Source organism: Ammodytes marinus (genome assembly GCF_949987685.1).
Source record: "Ammodytes marinus genome assembly, chromosome: 23".
Taxonomy (NCBI): Eukaryota; Metazoa; Chordata; class Actinopteri; order Uranoscopiformes; family Ammodytidae; genus Ammodytes; species Ammodytes marinus.
The window spans coordinates 15,664,954-15,690,766 of NC_137227.1; the positions used below are offsets into that span (position 1 = coordinate 15,664,954).

The 25,813-nt window shown below is 38.6% G+C and overlaps 1 protein-coding gene across 2 annotated transcripts; it reads left to right on the top strand.

Moving 5' to 3' along the window:
• Window positions 1-209: 209 nt before the first annotated feature.
• LOC307269110 (uncharacterized protein) lies at window positions 210-24,130 on the top strand. Of its 2 annotated transcripts, none has more exons than XM_080051948.1 (7): window positions 210-369; window positions 1,202-1,536; window positions 1,693-1,884; window positions 2,010-2,108; window positions 22,366-22,498; window positions 23,779-23,940; window positions 24,072-24,130. In XM_080051948.1, exons 2-7 carry the CDS (start codon window positions 1,204-1,206, stop codon window positions 24,113-24,115), a joined length of 963 nt encoding a protein of 320 aa, XP_079908074.1. In that variant the 5' UTR covers window positions 210-369; window positions 1,202-1,203; the 3' UTR covers window positions 24,116-24,130. The 2 variants fall into 2 exon arrangements, with proteins under 2 accessions (XP_079908074.1, XP_079908075.1); XM_080051949.1 differs by lacking the exons at window positions 22,366-22,498; window positions 23,779-23,940; window positions 24,072-24,130 and adding exons at window positions 2,381-2,513; window positions 2,605-2,733; window positions 2,861-3,957 and having other exon boundaries at window positions 213-369.
• The last annotated feature ends 1,683 nt before the right edge of the window (window positions 24,131-25,813 follow it).

A 25,813-nucleotide genomic window follows, 5' to 3' on the forward strand; every position in this document is an offset into this window, starting at 1 on the left:
TAGAAACTAAACTCTAGCACAGGCAAATGTGGTTAAATGTGCAGTGACATGGCACAATCCATCAGTTGTTTCCATTACACACACCCTTAAGTCCCTATTCCACACCCATCTTTCGAAACATCACTGATGTCAGAGAAGTTTCTTTTTTGGCTCTGAAGTTTTGGCTCCGTCCACCCCCTTACTTTAAATAGTGGCACACAGCACACAGGTGTCACATCTTTACCTGGGATCCTGTTAACAACATTAGAGGTGCCAGCAGTCCACCTGAGATAAAACTACTCTACAAGATCTTCTTTTCAAGGACCTGCACATCTTTTTGCATTTTAACCCAATTTTACCCATCACTAGAACTGAACACAAGATCTACAGGTAGGCTAAACAATGTCCATGCAATACCTTAATATCTATTCATAAATGAATGCAGTGGAATAATAAATGGTGTTATGTTGTTCAAATGTTATATCTAACAGTTATCCATGGAATATATGTTTCTCTATTTGGTTAAGTATAGTCTGTTTTGTAATCAACTATTACATAAACTATGGTATAGTACAAGTAGTTATTTAATGAATTAATCCCTTACATAAATCAAGAACAATTCATAATTATATTGTATTTAATCTTTATCATGAGTATTTTTGTAATTTTATGCACAGTATATATAATAAATATACTTTTATATCTATATAAAAGTTATATAGATATAAGTCAAGACCATTTCCCATTCATATCCTAAATTATAATTTTAATTGTTCAACAGCATTCACAAAATAAGCACTTCAAGCTTAATTACACATATGTAAGGCATGTGCAATTTTGGTAAATTAATGGTAACATTTGAATTAAAATTTGTATGATAATGAAAATGTAACATAATTATGTAAATTAATCACACTTTTCAAAAATTTGGTCTTGGTTTTCTAATGGTATAGCTTATGTTGGTCCGTCTCAGTTACATCTGCTAAATGTTCTTCTGCACAATACCCAAAGAGAGTAACTTACCACAGGATGTTTGTAGAATGTGTGTGGATGCAGAAGAACCTTCACATTAGGCTTATGGCTATTGAGTATTATGTTCAGCAAAACACTTTGCCTTGAAATATTTTTCCTGAGCACACCTGTGACACTCTCTGCTACAACAAAACAAACTGTAAATGAACTGCCCCACTGTATTAATTACATGAATAATGTTACTATCTAGGTATGGACAACAGACTGGTTCTCACCGTCCTTTTTGTGACACTGTCCTGGATATCCTCGGGCACCTATGCTCAAACGACAGCACTGGTAACGGCAGTAACACCCGCAGCAACAACCGCAGCACCGGTAACGACAGCAACAACGGCAGCACCGGTAACCACAGCAACACCGGTAACAGGAGCAACAACCGCAGCAACAACCGCAGCACCGGTAACGACAGCAGCAACCGCAGCAACAACCGCAGCACCGGTAACGGGAGCAACAACCGCAGCAACAACCGCAGTCGCAACTGCTGCTCCCCCCCTCGTGACCAACATCACAGTGGTAACTCTTCCGGTGAGTGATGGCAAAAAAACGAAGAAATAAATAAATACAATGAGCTTAGTGGGATACAATACAAAAGAATAGGAACAAGTCAAGTCACATTAATCGATGGTGTTGAACAAAGAGCACATTTCCCATCCACTTAATTGTGTATTATTTCCCCTACAGGCAGCCATTAATAACACAGGATGCGGGTCCCAGCAGCTCTGTGCGTCGGAGCCCTCTGAGTGCAATCCCTCTGTGGCAGGCTCATGTTTCTTCCTTTCTGCTAAGCAGCAGAGTGGTAACAACTTTGACTTTGGGCTCTCAGGAGAGTCAGACGGATACATCTCTGCCACCCTGTCAACTGACAACACACTGGTATGTCAGGTTCTGTCACTCACTCCTCAAGTACCACAGATTCTACCCCTGAGCCGATCACACTGTTTGTTGGAAGTCTACTGTGTAAACAAGTTATATTTACCGTTTCTTTTCTTGCACCACAGGGAGGAAACGACCCAACATACGTGTGTGCAAACAACAATGGTGTTGTAAGATTCTTTAGTACTGTCCTCGGCGACAACGGCCAACTGACTATGGCAAATGTGAGTTTGTGTTTCCTCTGACTAGTGGTTGGTGTAGAGTGTGGCACTATACATAAGCCTGTTTGAGCTCACTTTCCTCTGCAGTTGGGGATGCTCTTTTTGTTCGACTTCCCCTCCCCAAAAATATGAACAGCAGTGTATTTTTTGTATACACGTTAAATACTTGAAAGTCACTGAGCAGTAAATGGTCAAAACATTATACTTAATATGCATGGTCTTTTAATATCAGTTGGATGAATTCATTATTAACACTCATTGCCTTCCCTTTCTAGCTGAGTGTGAACACTGTGAGAGGCAGAGTCAGTGGAAGAACAATCCAATGTACATTTGCTGCCACCATACCGACCGCAAGAACCAGAGCAACACCTGTCACACTCTCAGTCGGCACTGGAACTTTCAACAGCGGTAAGCTTATACATCAGTTACATATTAACACACCATTGTATGCATGTTCAACAGTCAACTAAGACCCACTGTCTTTTGCTTGCGCTCACAGCCAGCGGTGCCCTAGGAGCCCCCACTGCCCAACTACGAAGCAACATTGAAGACCTGGCAAATCCTATGAGCAACGTCACCAATCTGATTACCTCCAACACCATTACACTCCAGCAATCACTGACACAAGGTAAGCAATGCATAAGAGAAAGGGTTGTTTTCCTTGAGAGAGCAAAGTCATCCAAAACAATTGCTGGGAACTATATGTGTTTCTACAATGCCTAACACTGTATTTTTGCTTCCCCATTATCCCCTAGTTCTGCTGATAACTATGGGTCTGCTGGGACTGGCTGCGCTTTAAGGAAACTGAAAACCTGGTCAAGACATGAAATCCTTAACTTCCCTTGTCATGTACACCACTTGCTACTGAATATTTAACAGGAGATTTAACAGATTTACTAAACACAGTCAATCACAGATTATTATATGCTTAATTTTGTATCAACTCACTGCAGGTGAAAGGTGGTCGCTGTTCCAAAGACGTCTGGCTGCTTTCACATCTGTTATGGGCTCTGAAACAAAAAGAACAATTATTTTTGAAGTTTTTCTTTTAATTTAATGTTGTGTGTAATCCATTTTGTTTGTTTTGTTAACATAGGACTGCTGGATTTCTGTCCTACGAGTTACTTATTTGCAAGAAAACACATTGACTCTTTGCCCCCTCAAACATCAAATCTAAATGTATCAGTACCTGGATTTCACTGGGTGACATCATGCCTTATACAAAGTTTGGGTTTGGGGTCTGGTTACCTTTTAAGCCCACTTCACTATTGTAAGACAAAAAGTCCATGGTAGCCAATGGCGTGGAGCCATCAAGTTAATAAACTGTAATACCTGTAAAACAATCCGTCAATATTGCATGGATATCAAAACCATTTTTCAAAAATCTGAGAAACTTATACATCACTTTTTGTTAACCATGATACTCTTTTGTTTACCATCAGAGTAGGTAGATGTGGCCCTGTATTTTACTTTGTGTGTGTGTGTGTGTGTGTGACTACACATTCATGTATGTGTTTTAGGTCTATTGTGGTACATCATATGTCACATGTCACTCATAACAATACCAGCAAATACCAGACATGTGTTTACATACATCATGTTGAAATTATTATTACGTTATTCTCTTTTGTGTGAATGTACATATTGTTAATGCTTCAACTATGTTTTTACAATGAAGCCTTCGTTGGCTGATATTTTCATGTGTATGTGCAAACTTACACATGCAAATGAGTCGTTGCTCATAAAGAATGCTATATATGATACCAAATATTGGTTAACAGATTTTGCACATTGCATTTGTAACAGCAGAGTTTATTACATGTTTATGAAATAAATATTGTATTCTAAATTATCTATGTTCCTGGCGTTAATGGGTTTTCCCTTATTATTGACAGACAGAAAACACTACACTGTTTCACAAACAAGCAGATCCAAAGATCAGAATCTGAACATTTAGCAGAGTTTAGGTGACAGAAATAGCAGATTTAGCTAATGCAAGAAATGTAATTACATAGAATAGTATTAGTATCAAATTGCAGCTGATTTAAAATAGCTTCTCCTTTCCTCCATTTTCTTATAGTAGGCTACCCCCTAACTAGACCAATGTTAAATACATGTTATTGTTGTTTGATTGCTGGTGGCAAGTTAACAAATGCTTGTCTCTGAACAAATTTAAAAAGACATATCATAGCTTTAGCAGATATATAGCTAATGCTGCCTAATTAAAGAATATCACTGTTAAAAGCTACTCTAGACAACCTTGTTAACCTTTGTTGGTAATTTGACGATGAAAAGAAGCCTAGAGTAACACTGGGATGAATATTTAAAAAAAGAATATAAATTGTTTTCAAGTTACATATTTCAGCTAGCTTACTCTTATAGCTAGGCAAGGGGGTTACATTTAGCTAGCTTAATCGTTCGTGCCTGTCACGTGCACCTTCTCTTAATTGTCACACTGCAATTTTTCTAAAATAGATCCGTACAGACCAAACAAATTATGGAATGGCTTTTCCCATCTGGCAAAAAACTGTTCCTCTATAAAATGCTACAAAAGAAACTTAAAAGATCATTTAACTGTTGTTTTGTAATTGCTTTTTTTTTATTTATTTTTTTATTTTATTGTTTTTATTGTTGTCTATGTCCCCATGTTTTATTTTGATTTACATATGCTCTAGGAATTAATAAATTATGTGTATAAACCAATATTCCCTTCACGGACTTTCATACACACTCATACACTTACACACGCACATTTTCTGCTTTTATATTGATGTTATTATTATGTTGTTATTATATATAATTTGTTATTATTAGTTGTTTATCACTTTATGTAGTCATATGATTTTTTGTATGTTTATTTTGTGTTTCCTTATAACTTTGTGAAATTTTAACATTATTTAGGTGGAGGCTTCAAATAAGCCCATCGGGTTTTCTGCCTCTCCCTGCACTGTATGTTATTTGAATTCTTTGCCATTCTTTATGTATGTTTCTTTTTTAATTGTGCAAATAAATAAAACATAAAAAACATGTCTTCATGCGACACTTACCGCTGTTTTTAAGATATTTTCCTGATACCCAAATGACTATCCAACTGAAAACCAACATCTTCCGTGGGCTGCGCCCAACGTAAACTTTTTTAATTATATCTTTATTTTTTACCGTGTTCCAAATTACACTCTTCATGGTCTGTTCAGCGAAACAAAGATGGTCGCCGGATGTCAGCTATCATCTTAGTCATCTTTTATGGTAGGCTACCATGGATATGATGTTACTAAATATAAAGCGTATTAACTTTAAGAAGGCCACACTTAATAAATATCGCAATATTTAACAACTTTTTCATCTAGTCCATTCTCTGCCATTTAATTAATATAACTTTGTCAGGGATACATTTAATCATTTGACAGTGCTGACTGAGTAAGCTAACCTACAATTATGCTATGCATTGTATTGTGCAAAAATACAATACAATACACCAACAATACAAAACACAATGTTTGGAGAGTAAATAAATTGCCTAATTATGTAGGCTAAATAAAAGATTATCGTCATGGAAATTCAGTGGCAAGAGTTGTTTGCAACAATTTCCATCTGGGTGTACAATGTATGTTTTCATGCTCCAAAAAAAATCAAGTAGCCTACATGATTTGAATAGAAATGCTCTGATTAAAACTATGACCACTGTAAGTCTACTTTGTTGTTATATAATATGAGTCAAAAGTGTTTTTTTAAATAGGATTGTTATAATCTTGACACTGGCTTTGCCTCCAAAGCTATGCATGCAAGTGACGCGACAGAAACGAGTTCCAGACAGTTTAACCTAACATTGATCTCATCGCCCTCATGTTCCCCTTACGCTCCTTTGGTATTTGGGTGTGATCTACTGCTCCTTTAAAAATAAACTGAAGGATGTATTGCTGACCTAATTTCATAGGCCCCACTAAACATCATACAGATAATTAATAGCCCATAGTGAACTAGGCTAATGCCGCAACTTTTTATTTTATAAAAGGCTTCTGTTACAGTATTTGTTCGTTCGGTAAGTTTGCTAACCTGTTAATCTCAGTGCGTAGTACTGCCCTCAGATGAACCACACCTATTGGCAATTCTCACATACGATCACAAGATAGTATCAATAATATGCTATATAGAACTTTTCTCACAGCTACAGGTGCATAGGCCTAAAGTACAGCTCACAATTAATTCTGTTGCATTCATCATAATTATACATTTTACAATTCATTCCTATACGCTATCTATCTATGTATCTATCCATCTCTCTCTCTCTATATAATATATCTTTACATTTATCTATCAAAGATAGATATCAATTTTATTTTATCAAAGCAACCTGGCTGTGTCATGATCACCTCCATGCCACTCTGCATTGATGCAGTTCTTGTTTAATATTGCAATATTTTGATATACTAGATTTATGTTTATGTCTTAATGTTTTATAAATCTACAGTAGACTATAGGAAAGTTTCCCTTTTTTAATTAAATTACAGGGAAAAAAATAACCTTTAATAGATTGATTGCTGGATAAGATTTATTTCCACTCCAGTAACTCCTTTGCTACAAAGTCAGGTACTGACTTCTTGACAATCAAGGTTCACAGTTTATTAAATCCCTGGCAAATTAAGTTTCCAAATCAGCTTGTTTGGAAAATAATCTATCTAAAAAAAGATAAGGGCCAACAGAAACCTAACAACATTCTTTGTCCTCCTTTTACTCCTCCTCCCTCTGTGACCAAACTGTTGAGTTGAAGGAATGTGACGGTTGTGGGAAGAAGTCTTTGATGGCCTGATTCTCTGCTTTAGGTGTCACCACTGGTTCCTAGGCTAGCTTACACTATCTGGCTCGGATATTGCAGGTACTCTCTACTGACATTGACATTTTAGTTTATGCACTGATACAGAGCAGCAATGAGCAGGTATAGGTAGGCTACTGCTCAGTGTCTCACTAATGAGTTAGTTAAAAAAACAAAAAAGCCCAAAGCAGACTATTTTATTTCCCCAAAATGTCCTTGGGCACGGACATCATCTGTCATCATTTAGACTGGAAGAAGCTGGGTGTGGAGAATGCCTGAATCTTTGTCAAGATCAGGGAATGTCCAAGCTCCTGGAATAAACTGAGCAGACAGGTGCCCAAATTCCTAAGGATTTGAATTTTGCTCATTTAAAATGAAAATACACACATTTTGAAGTCAAATGTTGTGTGTCCTCATATTTGCATTGCTGCCACTGCGAGACTGCCATGCATGAATGCTGTCAAAACAACTCACACAAACAATTTTTCCAATGGCATGTAATACATTGTCAATGTTGTTTCATCCCAAACCAAGCGCTTTGAGCCGTCACCTCAATTATTTTCATCATTGCATTGACACACTGATTGATAAAAAGAATTGTGAATAGTTTATTTAGTTGCACCACTACATAACATCGTAAAGATAAGGCTTGATGTATCTTTACCAGGCTCATGGTTAACTCAATAAACAGCTTTTAAAATGTTTAAAAACTGTCCAAATACTTCAGCTTTTGAACCTGATACCTGTTGCTGTGTGGTCCTTCATGAATTTATGTCAACAATAGTGTCATATTTTGGATTTATTAACTCAATTCAAAATGACACATGATACAGACCTCACACACTTTAACACCTCAGTTAATTAATACACATTTTTATAAAATCATCACTAGTGACTATAAAAAAAACGTTGAATGTGCATTCCTCCGTTATATATTTAATGTAGTTGTAAACCAAACAAAGCAAAAAATCAACAAAATATTTAACCAATTTAGTTGTAGGAACCAATTCAGGAGTAGTGATGAGTATATACTTATTTAATTGTTCCCCTTCGCCACACACCATATAATAATTATTAATGTGGTATTGACTTTAATGTTTCAAGTTTTACAGAAACAAAGATGTATATGAAAAGCAAAGCCAGGGGACACGCCAACAAATTATCAGACACCTTGCTTTAGGTGTGGCACAATCCTGTGGTTTCAAAAGTGATTGACAGGTGCCTAGTACGAATAATGAGTGCGATTACAGCAGCTTTAGAGAGTGCATCATAAAAGTAGAGCAGCCTAGAGACACAGTTGGCACAGACACACCCGAAGGCCAGGGTTTTTACCTGGTTCTTCTTGTAGTTCTTGCAAGGTGTCTTTGTCAAGGTGTGTGCTAGGGTGAGAGTTTCACCCAACACTTGAACTCTACATTGTTGGGTGTCAGCCGATATATCCTAAATATTTTACACAAAAAAAGCTATCAACAGAAGAGAATATTGAGTAAATACTTTTGAAAAAAACAACCAACAGAAAACAATGTCACTGCATTTAAGGGACCACACTGTGTCATAAACCTCACCTAGATTTGTTTCACTCTCCTATAATCTAACAACTGACTAAAAATATCACACACACACACACACACACGCCCCTGAAAACCTCCAGTCAATGTGCCCCCCTTACCCATTACTCCTATCAACAATGAGTGTGAGTGCGCTCATCCCTCAATAAACACATACATGTATTTGTAGTGAGACTATCTATCTTATCAACCAGGGACTTGCAGGGACAGTTGGGGGAGCAAGGGTTCATTATTATTTTAATAGTAGCACATTTCTGACTTAGCCCAGCATACCTACCTACCAATGTATTTTGATTCCCTTACACTCACACAATTGTTTAACAGATCAACAGATCTCTACAAAATAATCAATTCACACAGAGACATTGTTCTTCTTTAGTATTCACTAAAGCAAACAGTTATTTCACAATTTGCACGTTTTCTATGCTACTAGTTTCTGGTAAGATACATTTACACTAATTGACTGCACCAAATATTGCACTTTTTTGTATTTCTGCACATGACATTAAATCATTTGAAATCTTTTGGTGGTATTGTTGAAACAAATAACACTTAAAAAACAACATCAACAACAAATTCTTCACACACAAATGAAAAAAGGCGGTTCTCTACATGAATAACCAAACCAACCTACCCTCAAAACTATAAAGTTGGCCTATGTTTGGTTGCAACATTTAGGCTTAGTTCATTCTGCTCTCATCACTGCAACAACACTGAAATAATTACAAAAAAAGTTATTATCTTATCTTTGAACTCAAATCTGTCCCTTCAATTATTTCCAACTTCTTTGTGCCTTGTGTCTTTCTTTGCATAAAGAACTTTTTAGGTCTATTTTTATTTTTTAGAAACAATACAGAAAGCAGGACCTTGGTGGTTACAGCAATAATTAAAACAGGATGATGCTGCTCGTCAGCTTCATTGTGGTATGACCCGGCTGGTTGGTCAATTGGCCAGGTTTGTGAAAAACTGGTCAGACCTGGCTGGTCGTGTCAACCTGAAGACTTACATCAAAGCCTTTAGAAGTTATAGTCCCCAAAGGGAAATTCTTTTTCACAAAAATGTACGTGATGGGGAGAGAAAATGTAAACCTGTTTGCTTTTCTACTGCTTTTTAAATGGCCGTAAGCGGAGCCGCGGCTCTGTGTAAACACCCAACTTTGAATAGATATTGACTAGTGGTGGGCCGATAACGGCGTTAACGTGCTGCGTTAACGCCAGACTCTTATCGGCGATAAAAAAAATATCGCCGTTAATCTCTTGTTCCTCTTATTTTAGCGCGGATATATACCTGGCCGAATTGCACTGTAGTGCACGAGTCAGAACGAGTCCGACTTCGCACCTGTGTAGCCTACCACATCAAACGTAACGTGCTGACATGGATGCAGCTAGGAAGCCGCCGGGTTTGCTTCAGGGAAAATGTATTTTTAAGAAGCTTCCCAATGGAAACCTCGACAAGACCAAGGTTGTTTGCACCTTGTGCAATGCGGAATTGGTTTACTGTAGGAGTTCTAACAGTCTGTGCTCTCGGAAGCGGCCGGGGCATGCATGTGTGCAATGGGAGAGCTTTGTGTGGAGAGAAAAAAAAGAGGCAAGGGAAATCGCCAAAGCCAATGCATAGCCTCGACTCATTAAAGGTTGAAAATCACTGAATTACACAACATGTAGGCTAGCCTATGGCTTAAGGCTATGGAAATCATTATGGAAACAATATTTTTTTTTATCAGTGATAGCTCAGCTGATCTCGTTGCTATAGAGACCACGTCCGTCCGCTTTGTTCGACAACTGACAGAGCTGCCAAGTCTCACCCTTTTGGCCGTGAGACACACTCATATCAACAAGCTCACACTCTCACACGCTAGCCTACAACTCAAATTTCTCACGCGGAGAAGGTAATCCCCAAAATAACGATTGTTTTGCGGGACTTTTATTTTGACAGTCTTATATTGAAAAGCTAACGGACATGAGTTCCGTGACATCCTCTTTCTGCACGCAAGTTAACTTGATGCATTAGGTGTGCACCTGCACAGGAGATGAGCCCCTGGTCTGATGCGCCACCTGGCTTGAGAAACACGTTCTCAAAGACTTACTTTGAGTCATTATTTAGGGAGCACACACATATTATGATTGAATTCAAATGAGCCATTTTAATCTAGATTAATCTAGATTAAAAAGATTAATCTAGATTAATTCCAAAATTAATCTAGATTAAAAAATTAATCTATGCCCACCTCTAATATTGACATAAATATCTAAAAACCTAAAAATAAAGTTTAGCTTAGTTAGGTTCTTGGCTTCCAAAGACCATGGGCCCCCCAAGTGGCTGGGCCCTAGAAAGCCTTCCCACTTTCTACCCCATATGAAGTGGAACATGTTAAAAGTATTTCAATATGTAGAAGGTACATATAATACAAATTAATTATTTAACTTGTTAAGAAGCTAAAAGTCTTAACCTCTATCACTTTCATTACAAATTAAGCTTGTCTCACAATTGTCCATTGTACAATTAAAAATGTAGGCTTTTAATTGAAGGTAGAAATGATTGCCTCATGACAAGATTCTCACATCTAGATTAACCCCTGCATCTAACTGTCACACTAGATACATCTTTACTGTCTAATAAAATTGTCGGAGTTATATTAAGTATAACTGCCTTAACACAACATTGTGTTTACATTCCACCACTGTGCCACAGCATTCTCTGAACATGAAAAGACAACAATCCAGAGTTTGTTTCCTTGTCTTCATCATGTGAATAATGCACATTTAGGCCTGTCGCGATAAGCAATAAATCAATTAATTGCGCGATAATTTAAAATGAGCGATAATTTTTTGCCGGATGCAATAAATTACATTTGCAGCTTGTTTGTTTTCCTCGTGTCTCTATATCAAAGAGACTGGACGTTTTCAATCCGGTGTATCGGCCCTCTCGCTTTGTGTGTGAGAAAGAGAGAGAGACAGACAGAGGAGAGAGAAGGGAGAGTCCGCGAGTGATTTGTCACATGATCAACTGCGCGGATAACGTCAGTTAGGCTACTTTCACCGCAGTGTCTCGCTGTAGTCACGTTGTTAAACATGTTGGCGACTTTGCCGCTATATTTGCCGAAGTGTCGCCATAGCGATAAGGTTGTTAAAGACCAGCGGCAAATCTAGCAACATTTCTTAACCACGCTCACGTGAGCAGAGTAGCAACGGCTGGTGTATCGTCCTCAGTGCTGACAGCCCTCACTCATACGGCCAGTCTATAGCTTCCCCCCGCCACCTGCAGCAGCAGACAGACAGCACCGTGCCGGTGACTTGTCATTTTCTGCTACCTATCAAATGTTGCTCGCTAGTGGTTCTGCGCATGCGCATTCCGAAAATAATAATCCTGCGTGAGCACCCATCAAATAGTGCTGCCTTTTTGGCTGATGGCGAGTATTTTCTTTAAAACATGTTTAAAAATGCGCCTTTTGACCTGTGAGCATGTACAAATGTGCATGTAGACACTGTGCTGCTGAATATAAAAATCAAATGATAGGCTAGGCTATGTGTTATCTTTACCGGACTCGGAGTGGAGAAAGTTTTCGCTGGTGGTGGGCAGTGATGCCGGTAACGCGTTACTAAGTAACGCGTTACCGGCATCGGACCTCTTTTTTCAGTAACGAGTAATCTAACGCGTTACTATCTCCAAACCAGTAATCAGATTAAAGTTACTCATCAAAGTCACTGTGCGTTACTTTTTCTGTCATTTTCCTTAGTGAAACATTTTACTTAACTGCACAAATGACTGCGATTGCGATTTAATGTAAGTAAATGTGCGCGCATGTGTCTAAAACGCTCCAACTGCTCCAACCGCTCCTCTCGTCTTTTTGGTAGCGCCCCTCGTCTCTGACATGCAGTGTGTCTGTGTGTGTGCAGCAGCATGACGGCCGAGTCTAAGCTGAACTGTGGCGCAAAACAAACGTTTTCCCCCCCATGAAATATAGCGTCTGCTATGGGGATATTTAGGATTCGGGTACGGTGACGTTGAGGAGATAGAAGTGTTTAAAACTTGGAAACTTATAGTCACGTGGCGACCGGTGGCCGCACACACCCAGTCTATCAACACATTGCAGAGAAAAGTCAAATGAATGCATGAGAGTGAAGGGCCAAGCACGTTAAGTTTAAAGACACTGCTACTGTCTTTGCACTTTGGAGGAATGCATTTATTTTCATGGGGGGAAAAACGTTTTTTTTTATTAAATTTGTTAAACTATAATTTGTATTATTTTGAAAACAGTATGCCTATAGGCTACTAGCCTACAAGCTTTATTTTATATATTTTCAATGATTCTTAATATGTGCATGTTTTAAATTGAGATATATGGGTTTCAAAACCTGTAAAGTAACGTTTAAAGTAACTTGTAATCTAACTTAGTTACTTTTAACATCAAGTAATCAGTAAAGTAACTAAGTTACTATTTTAAGGAGTAACTAGTAATCAGTAATCGGATTACTTTTTCAAAGTAACTGTGGCAACACTGGTGGTGGGGTAGGGGGGCTGTATGTAACCCAGGGTTACATAACACCTTTTAATTTAATCAGAATTTAATCAAAACCCATAGAATAGTTGTTACTTGTTAGAGGGAAATACATGGTTTGTGTATGTTGTCGCTTTAAATAGTGACACACAGTGATAGACATATAAGAGAAAAGTATTGCAAATAAGTGCATTTATTTTAAGATATCTGATTAATATGGTGTGATTTGTTTAATCACCTGTCAATTAAAAAGATCGCTTGGCAACTGTTCTGGCTCAGTAGCCAATAAGAAATTAGACCCGCCTCTTCTAACCGTCAGTAGACGGCAGCTACGGTGATTCTTCCTTTTCGGGACGAGCCACAGAAGAGAGAGACCGTTAGCGACTATTTTTAAACAGTTGGCTAAAGAAAAGAGATTCCCCCCCGTCACTAAAAGTCCCGAAAAGCCCGCACCGTGATATCGAAACCCTTGGCCGGGTTTTTTGTGTGGATCGGAACGTCTGTATCCTGCTCGCCCTCCCTGGAGTCCCGCAGTGGTGTGCAGACTGGCGAGCTACCCCATCAAAGCGATCCTTTTGGACCCAGAACAATAAGGCAACTTCTTTCTGCAGCATTGTAGTGACCAGAGACTTTGACTTATTTAGAATTGAAACTTTAGAATAGACTGATTGTATTTTTTACTGTGTTTTATTAGTGTAATTGAAATGTGTAATTGAGGGATGTTTTAATTAGTCAGAGTTTTTTGAAACAGTTTTTTTTACATTTTATTTTAAAGGGTTGACTCTTTTCCAGAGACTTTGCCTAAGAGCAAGGTGTTTTAAAAACTAAAAACTTCCTGGTTTCAGTGAGAGTATATAATAAATAAATAGCAACCTAAATATAGATAACACAAGTGGCCATAATATAATTAATAATAAGTAGATAATATAAATATAAACCTAAACATAGATATCTTGATAATAAATAAGAAAAGTGGCCATAAATAATAAAAACTAAATAGATAAAAAATTAATTAAAAGTAGTTAATACAGGAATAAATTAAAGTAAATGAAACCAGGAAAGGTGATATAAATTAAGGGTTTAAGAAAGGTATTTGTGATAATTTTATTTTTTTCCATCATTTTATTTTTAAATCATTTCATAATTGTTCAGGTAATAATTTTTCTACTTTTAAATAAAACCAAAAGGTAAGAGAGAAAAAAACAGCATTGAAAATAAGAAAAAGAAAAAACATTCTCTTACCTTTGAAATATATATCTATTGTTTCCGTGTGTCATTTCTTGTGCAGACAGTACCATATCTCTCCTTAACGAACCCTAGAATCTTCTGGTGATTAGCCCATATATTGATTTTTGATTGTATACTAGTAGTTGTGTTTATTAAAAGACACCAGGTACCGGTTACATGTACATGGGGAGATAATTGGTCTCACAAAGCCTACTGTAGCCTACCCCTGAAATCTTCAATAAACACGGCAAGAGCTGCCAGTTGACGTTTGTACACGCAAATAGTTGTATAGGTCCATATTCAATAGGCCACTGCATATCTACACTCAACAAAAATATAAACGCAACACTTTTGTTTTTGCTCCCATTTTTCATGAGATGGACTTAAATATCTAAAATTCATTCCAGATACACAATTGTACCATTTCTCTCAAACATTGTTCACAAATCTGTCTAAATGTGTGATAGTGAGCACTTCTGCTTTGCTGAGATAATCCATCCCACCTCACAGGTGTGCCACATCAAGATGCTGATCTGACATCATGATTAGTGCACAGGTGTGCCTTAGACTGTCCACAATAAAAGACCACTCAGAACCAGTCAGTATCTGGTGTGACCACCATTTGCCTCATGCAGTGCAACACATCTTCTTCGCATAGAGTTTATCAGATTGTCAATTGTGGCCTGTGGAATGTTGGTCCACTCCTCTTCAATGGCTGTGTGAAGTTGCTGGAGACGGCTTATGGTGGAGAAATGAACATTCAATGCACGAACAACAGATCTGGTTGACATTCCTGCTGTCAGCATGCCAATTGCACACTCCCTCAATGCTTGTGGCATCTGTGGCATTTTGCTGTGAGACAAAACTGCACATTTCAGGGTGGCCTTTTATTGTGGACAGTCTAAGGCACACCTGTGCACTAATCATGATGTCAGATCAGCATCTTGATGTGGCACACCTGTGAGGTGGGATGGATTATCTCAGTAAAGCAGAAGTGCTCACTATCACACATTTAGACAGATTTGTGAACAATGTTTGAGAGAAATGGTACAATTGTGTATCTGGAATTAATTTTAGATTCTTTAAATCCATCTCATTAAAAATGGGAGCAAAAACAAAAGTGTTGCGTTTATATTTTTGTTGAGTGTATAATAAAGTTAACCTTATAGTTATAGCAACAAAGAACATGTGTAAAGTGAGCTTGTATGTGAATAGGCCTAGTTAATTATAGTTAATTTAACTACCTGGTCAGCATTGCATTTTTTTTTTTTTTTTCCCTCTTTCAGAATAGCATATTATGCAAATTAGCTGAATATGTCATCTAAATACTATAGTTACTTTTGGGCCAATAACTTTTTTCCTTAGAGAGTCCGCAGAGATAGAGGAGGAAAAATCAGAGGAAGGGGTTGTGGTGAAAATTGGTTAAAAAAATACCTTTTCCTAAAGGAATGTCTGAAGGATTTCAAATGGTGATGCAGAATCAAAAACACAATGAACTGTATGATCTGTAAAATCTGTTGTCAGTGTGGTCCAAAACATGCTGGCAATACACTATCAGTAGGCCTAATATACTGTAGTTACAATTGGGAAAATGTGAATAGATGCATTCAAGGTCCATTTAATGTCCCCCTTAACATTTTGAGTTAGGGGCGCCAGTGCAACTAGTAAAACAAGTGTGTCTGGTGCCCTGGTATTGATCTTTGAAAGGGTGTACTTGCATTATTATGCCAGTATCATTATATTAGTTGAAAATGGTCTTAAAACGGCAATATTATCGCTTATTGCAATAATTTTTGAGGCAATTAATCGCCCAGCAAAAGCTGTTATCGTGACAGGCCTATGCACATTATGAGCATTGTGAGCCCTCAAGGAAGCAATACATTTAGGAACTAAACTCTAGCACAGAAAAATGTGGTTACATGTGCAGTGACATGGCACAATCCATGTGTTGTTTAAATTACACACGCCCTTTGGTCCCTATCCCACACCCATCTTCGGAAACATCACTGATGATGTCAGAGAAGTTTTCTTTTTGGCTCCTTAAACCCCCTTAGTTTAAATAGTGGCACACAGCAAACAGGTGTCACATCTTTACCTGGGATCCTGTTAACAACATCAGAGGTGCCAGCAGTCCACCTGAGATAAAACTACTCTACAAGATCTTCTTTTCAAGGACCTGCACATCTTTTTGCATTTTAACCCAATTTTACCCATCACTAGAACTGAACACAAGATCTACAGGTAGGCTAAAACAATGTCCATGCAATACCTTAATATCTATTCATGAATGAATGCAGTGGAATAATAAATGGTGTTATGTTGTTCAAATGTTATATGCTAACAGTTAACCATGGAATATATCTTTCTCTATTTGGTTAAGTATAGTCTGTTTTGTAATCAACTATTACATAAAATATGGTATGGTACAAGTAGTTTTTTAATTAATTAATCCCTTACATACATATCAAGAACACTCACACTCACACAATTGTTTAACAGATCAACAGATCTCTACAAAATAATCAGTTCACACAGAGACATTGTTCTTCTTTAGTATTCACTAAAGCAAACAGTTATTTCACAATTTGCACGTTTTCTATGCTACTAGTTTCTGGTAAGATACATTTACACTAATTGACTAATATTGCACTTTTTTGTATTTCTGCAGATGACATTAAATCATTTTAAATATTTTGGTGGTATTGTTGAAATAAATAACACTTAAAAAACAACAAATTCTTCCCACACAAATGAAAAAAGGCGGTTCTCTACATGAATAAACAAACCAACCTACCCTCAAAACTATAAAGTTGGCCTATGTTTGGTTGCAACATTTAGGCATAGTTCATTCTGCTCTCATCACTGCAGAAAAGCACTGAAATCATTACAAAAAAAAGTTCTTAATCTTTGAACTCAAATCTGTCCCTTCAATTATTTCCAACTTCTTTGTGCCTTGTGTCTTTCTTTGCATTAAGAACCTTTTTAGGTCTATTTTTATTTTGTATTTTTAGAAACAATACAGAAAGCAGGACCTTGGTGGTTACGGCAATAATTAAAACAGGATGATGCTGCTCGTCAGCTTCATTGTGGTATGACTCGTCTGGTTGGTCAATTGGCCAGGTTTGTGAAACCTGGCTGGTCGTGTCAACCTGAAGACTTATGTCAAAGCCTTTAGAAGTTATAGTCCCCAAAGGGAAATTCTTTTTCACAAAAATGTACGTTATGGGGAGAGATAATTTAAACCTGTTTGTAGACCATAGATAGTAAATAATAGTTGTAGACTCAGGAAAATTACAGAGTAACTATGGAATGTAGAAGAACTACAAAAGGTACCCAACCTGTTTTTTCATGGGGTCCAAATACTTTTCACAACGACACCCAGACACAAGTAGCAGGTAGGCCTACATGTGTTTTCCGTGAGCAGGAACGACTCAGGAAATATAATCCAAAACACCCAACTTTGAATAGATATTGACATAAATATCTAAAAATCTAAAAATAAAGTATAGCTTAGTTAGGTCCTTGGCTTCCAAAGACCATGGGCCCCCCAGGTGGCTGGGGCCTAGAATAAATAACACTTAAAAAACATCTGTTTGCATCTGATCGATATTATGAGCATTTTTGTAATTGTATGTACAGTATATATAGTAAATATATTTAGATATAAAAGTTATATAGATATAAGTCAAGAGCATTTACCATTTATATCCTAAATTATAATTTGAATTGTTCAACAGCATTCACAAAATAAGCACTTCAGGCTTAATTACAAATATGTAAGTCATGTGCAATATTGGTAAATTAATGGTAACATTACATTACAACACAACATTTAAAATTTGTATGGCAATGAATATTTAACATAATTATGTAAATTAATCACACTTTTTTTTTTTTTTTCTAAAGATATTTTTTGGGCATTTTTATGCTTTATTTGATAGTGCAGAGAGACAGAGGTGAAATGGGGCAGAGAGGGGAGCGACATGCCGGGAGGGGGACGCCCCACCAACTGAGCCAAAGGCGCCCCCCAATTAATCACACTTTTGAAAAATTTGGTCTTGGTTTTCTAATGGTATAGCCCAGGGCTATTCAATTAGTTTTGAATGAGGGCCGGTTGGTGGAAATGATCCAAAACGAGGGGCCAGAAAAAAATGCCTAAAATTGATGAGCATCACATCAATAGCTACATATACTGTAAAACACTACAACGACATAGGAGTGCATATATTGTCTTTATTTTATCAAATAGAGTTCACCAGCTTATCAAAAAAAAATCCCTATTTGATTAACATAGGTTGCCTGTTGCTTAAGTGTTTAACAATCTTATCAGTTCAGGAAAACACAATAGGTTAACTCTTCAAAAGTTTATCAAAATACACAGAAATAAATGTACTCTAAGTGCAACAGCTTATCAAAATACAGGTAGGCCTAGGTTTACTAAGAGTGCAACAGCTTATCAAAAAACATATAAATAAATGTAGGCTACTCTAAGTGCAACACCTTACAGTGGTTCCCCCCCAAAATGTGTTTGTCAAGGGCCGCGGCAAAATTTTTGGCTGTATTTTGCTCAAAGATGCCAATGCACAGTACAGAAATAAACAACTGCTTATTTGAATACAAAAAAACTACAGACACTGACTTTACAGTTGTGCAATTTTGTTTGCTATGTGAAGGTACAAATTTTGTGCAAACATGCAAAGTTCTACTGGTGCAATATTATGCAGACACACTAAATACAAATAATGGACCATACACTTACACTGCGGTACAATCGCGCCCGCAAAGCTGCATACACAGAGCAGCTGATAGAGAAAAGCTTGGAGACACATGTGCACATTTATTTACTGCAGATCGCGGCCTTTCGTGCAGTTATGACCATGCAAAAGCACACATCACACGAGCTAGTACATTGATTGTGCACCACTAAAAAAAAATAAAAAAAAAAAAAATTTTTTTTTTTTTTTTGGTTCGGTCGGTAGTCAAGGCGGGGGCCAGTAAATATTCCTTCGCGGGCCGCACCTGGCCCGCGGGCCGCCTATTGAATAGCCCTGGTATAGCCTATGTTGGTCCGTCTCAGTTACATCTGTTAAATGTTCTTCTGCACAATACCCGAACAGAGTAACTTACCACAGGATGTTTGTAGAATGTTTGTGGATGCAGTTTGTTGAAGAACCTTGATATTAAGCTTATGGCTATTGAGTATTATGTTCAGCAAAACACTTTGCCTTGAAATAATTTTTCCTGAGCACACCTGTGACACTCTCTGCTACAACAAAACAAACTGTAAATGAACTGCCCTACTGTATTAATTACATGAATAATGTTACTATCTAGGTATGGACAACAGACTGGTTCTCACCGTCCTTTTTGTGACACTGTCCTGGATATCCTCGGGCACCTATGCTCAAACGACAGCACTGGTAACGGCAGCACCGGTAACGGGAGCAGCAACCGCAGCACCGGTAACGGGAGCAGCAACCGCAGCACCGGTAACGGCAGCACCTGTAACGGCAGAACCTGTAACGGCAGCACCGGTAACGGCAGCAGCAACCGCAGCACCTGTAACGGCAGCACCGGTAACGGCAGCAGCAACCGCAGCACCGGTAACGGCAGCACCTGTAACGGCAGCACCGGTAACGGCAGCAGCAACCGCAGCACCGGTAACGGCAGCACCTGTAACGGCAGCACCGGTAACGGCAGCACCTGTAACGGCAGCACCGGTAACGGCAGCACCGGTAACGGCAGCACCAGTAACGGCAACAGCAACCGCAGCACCGGTAACGGCAGCACCTGTAACGGCAGCAGCAACCGCAGCACCGGTAACGGCAGCACCGGTAACGGCAGCACCTGTAACGGCAGCACCGGTAACGGCAACAGCAACCGCAGCACCGGTAACGGCAGCACCTGTAACGGCAGCAGCAACCGCAGCACCGGTAACGGCAGCACCTGTAACGGCAGCACCGGTAACGGCAGCACCTGTAACGGCAGCACCGGTAACGGCAGCACCTGTAACGGCAGCACCGGTAACGGCAGCACCGGTAACGGCAGCACCGGTAACAGGAGCAGCAACCGCAGCACCGGTAACGGGAGCAGCAACCGCAGCAACAGTCGCAACTGCTGCTCCCGCCCTTGTCACCAACATCACAGTGGTAACTCTTCCGGTGAGTGATGGCAAAAAACTAACAAATAAGTTAATAAAATGAGCTTAGTGGGATACAATACAAAAGAATAGGAACAAGCAGTGTTTCCCCTACCATTATACAGGCCTGGCGGGCCCGCCAGGCCAACGGGACCCCCCGCCAGGCCAACAGCTGCCAAAAAAAAAAAAAAAAAGTAAAAAAAAAAAAAAAAAAAAAATATATATTAATCTTTTTTTTTTTTTTTTTTTTTGTCTGCGCTACGCCGTGCGATGCACGTGTGCATTCGGAGCGCACATGTCAAACAGGGAAACTGACGAGAAAGAACCTTCCTTTATAGGTCCATGGCATAGGCTACACTGGAGATATTTAGGACTCAGTAACAGGGAGCTGAACAGGAAAAAGTGATGAGCAAAACTTAGAAAGTTAAAGTCGCTACGTCGCCATGGCAACCAATCTGTATCAACAGCTGAGACAGCGCAGCAAGTTATCTTGAACAGGTAGCCCTACAAGCTTTATTTTTTGGTATTTTCAATGCTACTTTATTTTTATGTTTTAAATTGAGAACTAGGCTACATGAAATATAATGGGTCAGAATACAAAATGTTGCTTATTTTGCACACATTTTGATTGATAGGCTAATCATGATGTGTAGCCTAGGTTAATTCATTTATTTTAAATTAATATTTGATAAATTAAAGAAAATGTTTCATGATCCAGATTATTCCAGAAATTAATACTAGACAGGATATACCTGTCTATATTAGGTCTTCGTGTTTATTGTATTTTATTTTCATATCTATGTGTTTTTCTTCAATAGTTTATATGGCTTGTGTCTCCAAATTATTCCATAAAATTGTTTTAGGCAGGACATATGACAGCTGTTTACAGAGCAAAAAAAATAAAATCAGATTTAGCTTCTCAAAGTGCACCAGTTTGATGCATTTAACTTTAAAAAGGTAAAGGTTTTCTTCCGCAGGGGCATGCCCCAAGACCCCACTAGAAGGTCCATTCTCCCCCAGCAGTCTCAAAAAATCCTGAGGGAAACACAAAATGTACAAACGTACCGAATGTGAAGGCATAACCCTATGCCCTGATTTGTAGCGGGCTGTCAAAAGAGGCTCATCCATAATACAGTTAGTTTTGGTCAATTTCTACTACAAATTTGGTACGCACGCCGCGCGCATACTCTTTATCAGCTTTTACCACCGGGCCTAAAAACAATTCTAGGGGAAACACTGGGAACAAGTCAAGTCACCTTAATCGATGGTGTTGAACAAAGAGCACATTTCCCATCCACTTAATTGTGTATTATTTCCCCTACAGGCAGCCATTAATAACACAGGATGCGGGTCCCAGCAGCTCTGTGCGTCGGAGCCCTCTGAGTGCAATCCCTCTTCGGGCTCATGTTTCTTCCTTTCTGCTAAGCAGCAGAGTGGTAACAACTTTGACTTTGGGCTCTCAGGAGAGTCAGACGGATACATCTCTGCCACCCTGTCAACTGACAGCACACTGGTATGTCAGGTTCTGTCACTCACTCCTCAAGTACCACAGATTCTACCCCTGAGCCGATCACACTGTTTGTTGGAAGTCTACTGTGTAACCAAGTTATATTTACCGTTTATTTTCTTGCACCACAGGGAGGAAACGACTCAACATACGTGTGTGCAAACAACAATGGTGTTGTAAACTTCTTTAGTACTGTCCTCAACAACGGTGTGCTGACTGTAACAGATGTGAGTTTGTGTTTCCTCTGACTAGTGGTGGGTGTAGAGTGTGGCACTATACATAAGCCTGTTTGAGCTCACTTTCCCCTGCAGTTGGGGATGCTCTTTTTGTTGGACTTCCCCTCCCCAAAAATATGAACAGCAGCAAAAACCTTTTTTTGTCTACACGTAACACATTCAATACTTGAAAGTCACTGAGCAGTAAATGGTCAAAACGTTATACTTAATATGCATGGTCTTTTAATATCAGTTGGATGAATTAATTATTAACACTCATTGCCTTCCCTTTCTAGCTGCCTGTGAACTCTGTGAGAGGCAGAGTCAGTGGAAGAACAATCCAATGTACATTTGCTGCCACCATACCGACCGCAAGAACCAGAGCAACACCTGTCACACTCTCAGTCGGCACTGGAGCTTTCAACAGCAGTAAGATTATACATCAGTTACATATTAACACACCATTAACTAGGGGTGTAAATCGCTGCTTTCATCACGATACGATATTAAATCGATTCATTAGACAACGATATGATATTTGCCGATATCTAAAATCTTCTGCGATACGATTTCGATTCGATTCGATTCAGGGGCCTGCGATCGATATGAGACGATATTATATGCCCATTTAACACAAGATGGCCTATCTCGTTATCTAACAATACATGTTGATAATAGAATAGCCTTCTTAATTATTTGTATAATTTTAATCCATTGTATGCATTCTGAACACTAAAGATCTTGAAATTAACAGGATAAACAACAAATTTAAGATGCTACCTCGGCTATTTCCCTCTTTTTGATGACATTTTATTTAATGTCAAGGGGACTTCCTTACAAAATACCTCTATCTATGTAAAATACAGCTAAAAAATATTAGCTTGAATTATTTGATTGAAAGATTAATATCTTTCATAAGCTTAATATCATTCATAAGATTAATATCTTTCATAAGATTAATATATTTCAATCTCTTACTATTATTCATATCTTAAGGTGTAGTGGCAGTAAACAATGCTTGGAGTGACATTTGAGTAGTTTTGGGCCGTGTAGGGTTTCAGGGCACAGGACTGAATTGGTGGATTCCTCGCTAGCTTAGCTCATTAGCCTAATAGAGCTACCCTCTTTGGCTTGTAAATTCACCCCGGGGAGAGGGTGACCGCCCCGGGGAGCGCAGGAGCTTCTCACCGCTGAGAGAGCCGAGCCGCGCATTCTTGGAACTTTACACTGCGAGCTGGGCAGCGCTGTGCTGGACAGCCCGCGGGGATAACAGCCGAATGCCCCGCTAGCTCAGCTGCTAACCCCGCGAGCCTGTCGAGCGGCGCGCTGCCCCGGTAAGCGCCGGCTCGACTGCTCTGTCAGCGGGGATATATGATCCTCTGCCCATGGTGCAAACACCGACAGGTCTGTTACCGATGGTCTCAGTGTCCGAAATGAACTTTGATAATCATAACAAGCGTGAAAAGCCTGCTGCGGTCGGGCGGAAATGGTGTCACAAACATCCGGGCAAGGACATTGTCAAAATAAAAGCATATACAACATCGATTTGTATCGATGTTTGGACGTTGTATCGATTCAGTTGGATCGTTCGCAAATCAATCGATGGATCGATCTACATCGATGGATCGTTACACCCCTAATATTAACACACCATTGTATGCATGTTCAACAGTCAACTAAGACCCACTGTCTTTTGCTTGCGCTCACAGCCACCGGTGCCCTAGGAGCCCCCTCTGCCCAACTACGAAGCGACGTTGCAGACCTGGCAAATCCTATGACCAACGTCACCAATCTGATTGCCTCCAACACGACCACTGCTTCCCCTATGACCACTGCCAACGCCATTACACTGCAGCAATCACTGACACAAGGTAAGCAATGCATAAGAGAAACGGTTGTTTTTCTTGAGAGAGCAAAGTCATCCAAAACAATTGCTGGGAACTACGTATATGTGTTTCTACAATGCCTAACACTGTAGTTTTGCTTCACCATTATCCCCTAGTTCTGCTGATAACTATGGGTCTGCTCGGACTGGCTGCGCTTTAAGGAAACTAAAAACCTCCAGTGGTCAAGACAAGAAAACCGTAACTTCCCTTGTCATGTACACCACTTTCTACTGAATATTTAACAGGATATTTAATATTTTAAGATTTACTATACACAGTCGATCACAGATTATCAGGATGATGATTAATTTTGTATCAACTCACTGCAGGTGAAAGGTGGTCGCTGTTCCAAAGACGTCTGGCTGCTTTCACATCTGTTATGGGCTCTGAAACAAAAGAACAATTATTTTTGAAGTTTTTTTTTTATTTAATGTTGTGTGTAATCCATTTTGTTTGTTTTGTTAACATAGAACTGCTAGATTTCTGTCCTACGAGTTACTTATTTAAAAGAAAACCCATTGACTCTCTACCCCAGATTATCTCTGAATGGCTAGACTGGAGTACACATGAGAAGCATTACAATTAGATAGAATTAAGAGTCATCAAACATCAAATCTAAATGTATCAGTACCTGGATTTCACTGGGTGACATCATGCCTTATACAAAGTGTGGTCTGGTTACCTTTTAAGCCCACTTCACTATTGTAAGACAAAAAGTCCATGGTAGCCAAACCATGAACCAAATGAAAACCATTTTAAAAAAATCTGAGAAACTTATATATCACTTTTTGTTAACCATGATATACTCTTTTGTTTACCATCAGAGTAGGTAGATGTGGCCCTGTACTTTACTTAGTGCGTGTGTGACTGCACATTCATGTATGTGTTTTAGGTCTATTGTGGTACATCATATGTCACATGTCACTCATAACAATTCTAGCAAATACCAGACATGTGTTTACATACATGTTATAATTATTATTACGTTATTCTCTTTTGTGTGAATGTACATATTGTTAATGCTTCAACTATGTTTTTACAATGAAGCCTTCGTTGGCTGATATTTTCATGTGTATGTGCAAACTTACACATGCAAATGAGTCGTTGCTCATAAAGAATGCTATATATGATACCAAATATTGGTTAACAGATTTTGCACATTGCATTTGTAACAGCAGAGTTTATTACATGTTTTTGAAATAAATATTGTATTCTAAATTATCTATGTTCCTGGCGTTAATGGGTTTTCCCTTATTATTGACAGACAGAAAACACTACACTGTTTCACAAACAAGCATATCCAAAGATCAGAATCTGAACATTTAGCAAAGTTTAGGTGACAGAAATAGCAGATTTAGCTAATGCAAGAAATGTAATTACATAGAATAGTAGTATTGGTATCAAATTGCAGCTGATTTAAAATAGCTTCTCCGTTCCTCCATTTTCTTATAGTAGGCTACCCCCTAACTAGACCAATGTTAAATACATGTTATTGTTGTTTGATTGCTGGTGGCAAGTTAACAAATGCTTGTCTCTGAACAAATTTAAAAAGACATATCATAGCTTTAGCAGATATATAGCTAATGCTGCCTAATTAAAGAATATCACTGTTAAAAGCTACTCTAGACAACCTTGTTAACCTTTGTTGGTAATTTGACGATGAAAAGAAGCCTAGAGTAACACTGGGATGAATATTAAAAAATATATAAATTGTTTTCAAGTTACATATTTCAGCTAGCTTACTTTTATAGCTAGGCTAGGGGGTTACATAACATTTAGCTAGCTTAATTTTAACGATCGCCCAGTTCGTGCCTGTCGCGTGCACCTTCTCTTAATTGTCACACTGCAATTTTTCTAA

Excerpts from the sequence above, each read along its gene's own strand:
- LOC307269110 (XM_080051948.1), top strand. The coding sequence starts at position 1,204 with ATGGACAACAGACTGGTTCTCACCGTCCTTTTTGTGACACTGTCCTGG. Across the intron at positions 1,885-2,009 it reads TGTCAACTGACAACACACTG|GGAGGAAACGACCCAACATA; the intron begins GTATGTCAGGTT and ends CTTGCACCACAG. Across the intron at positions 23,941-24,071 it reads GCAGCAATCACTGACACAAG|TTCTGCTGATAACTATGGGT; the intron begins GTAAGCAATGCA and ends ATTATCCCCTAG.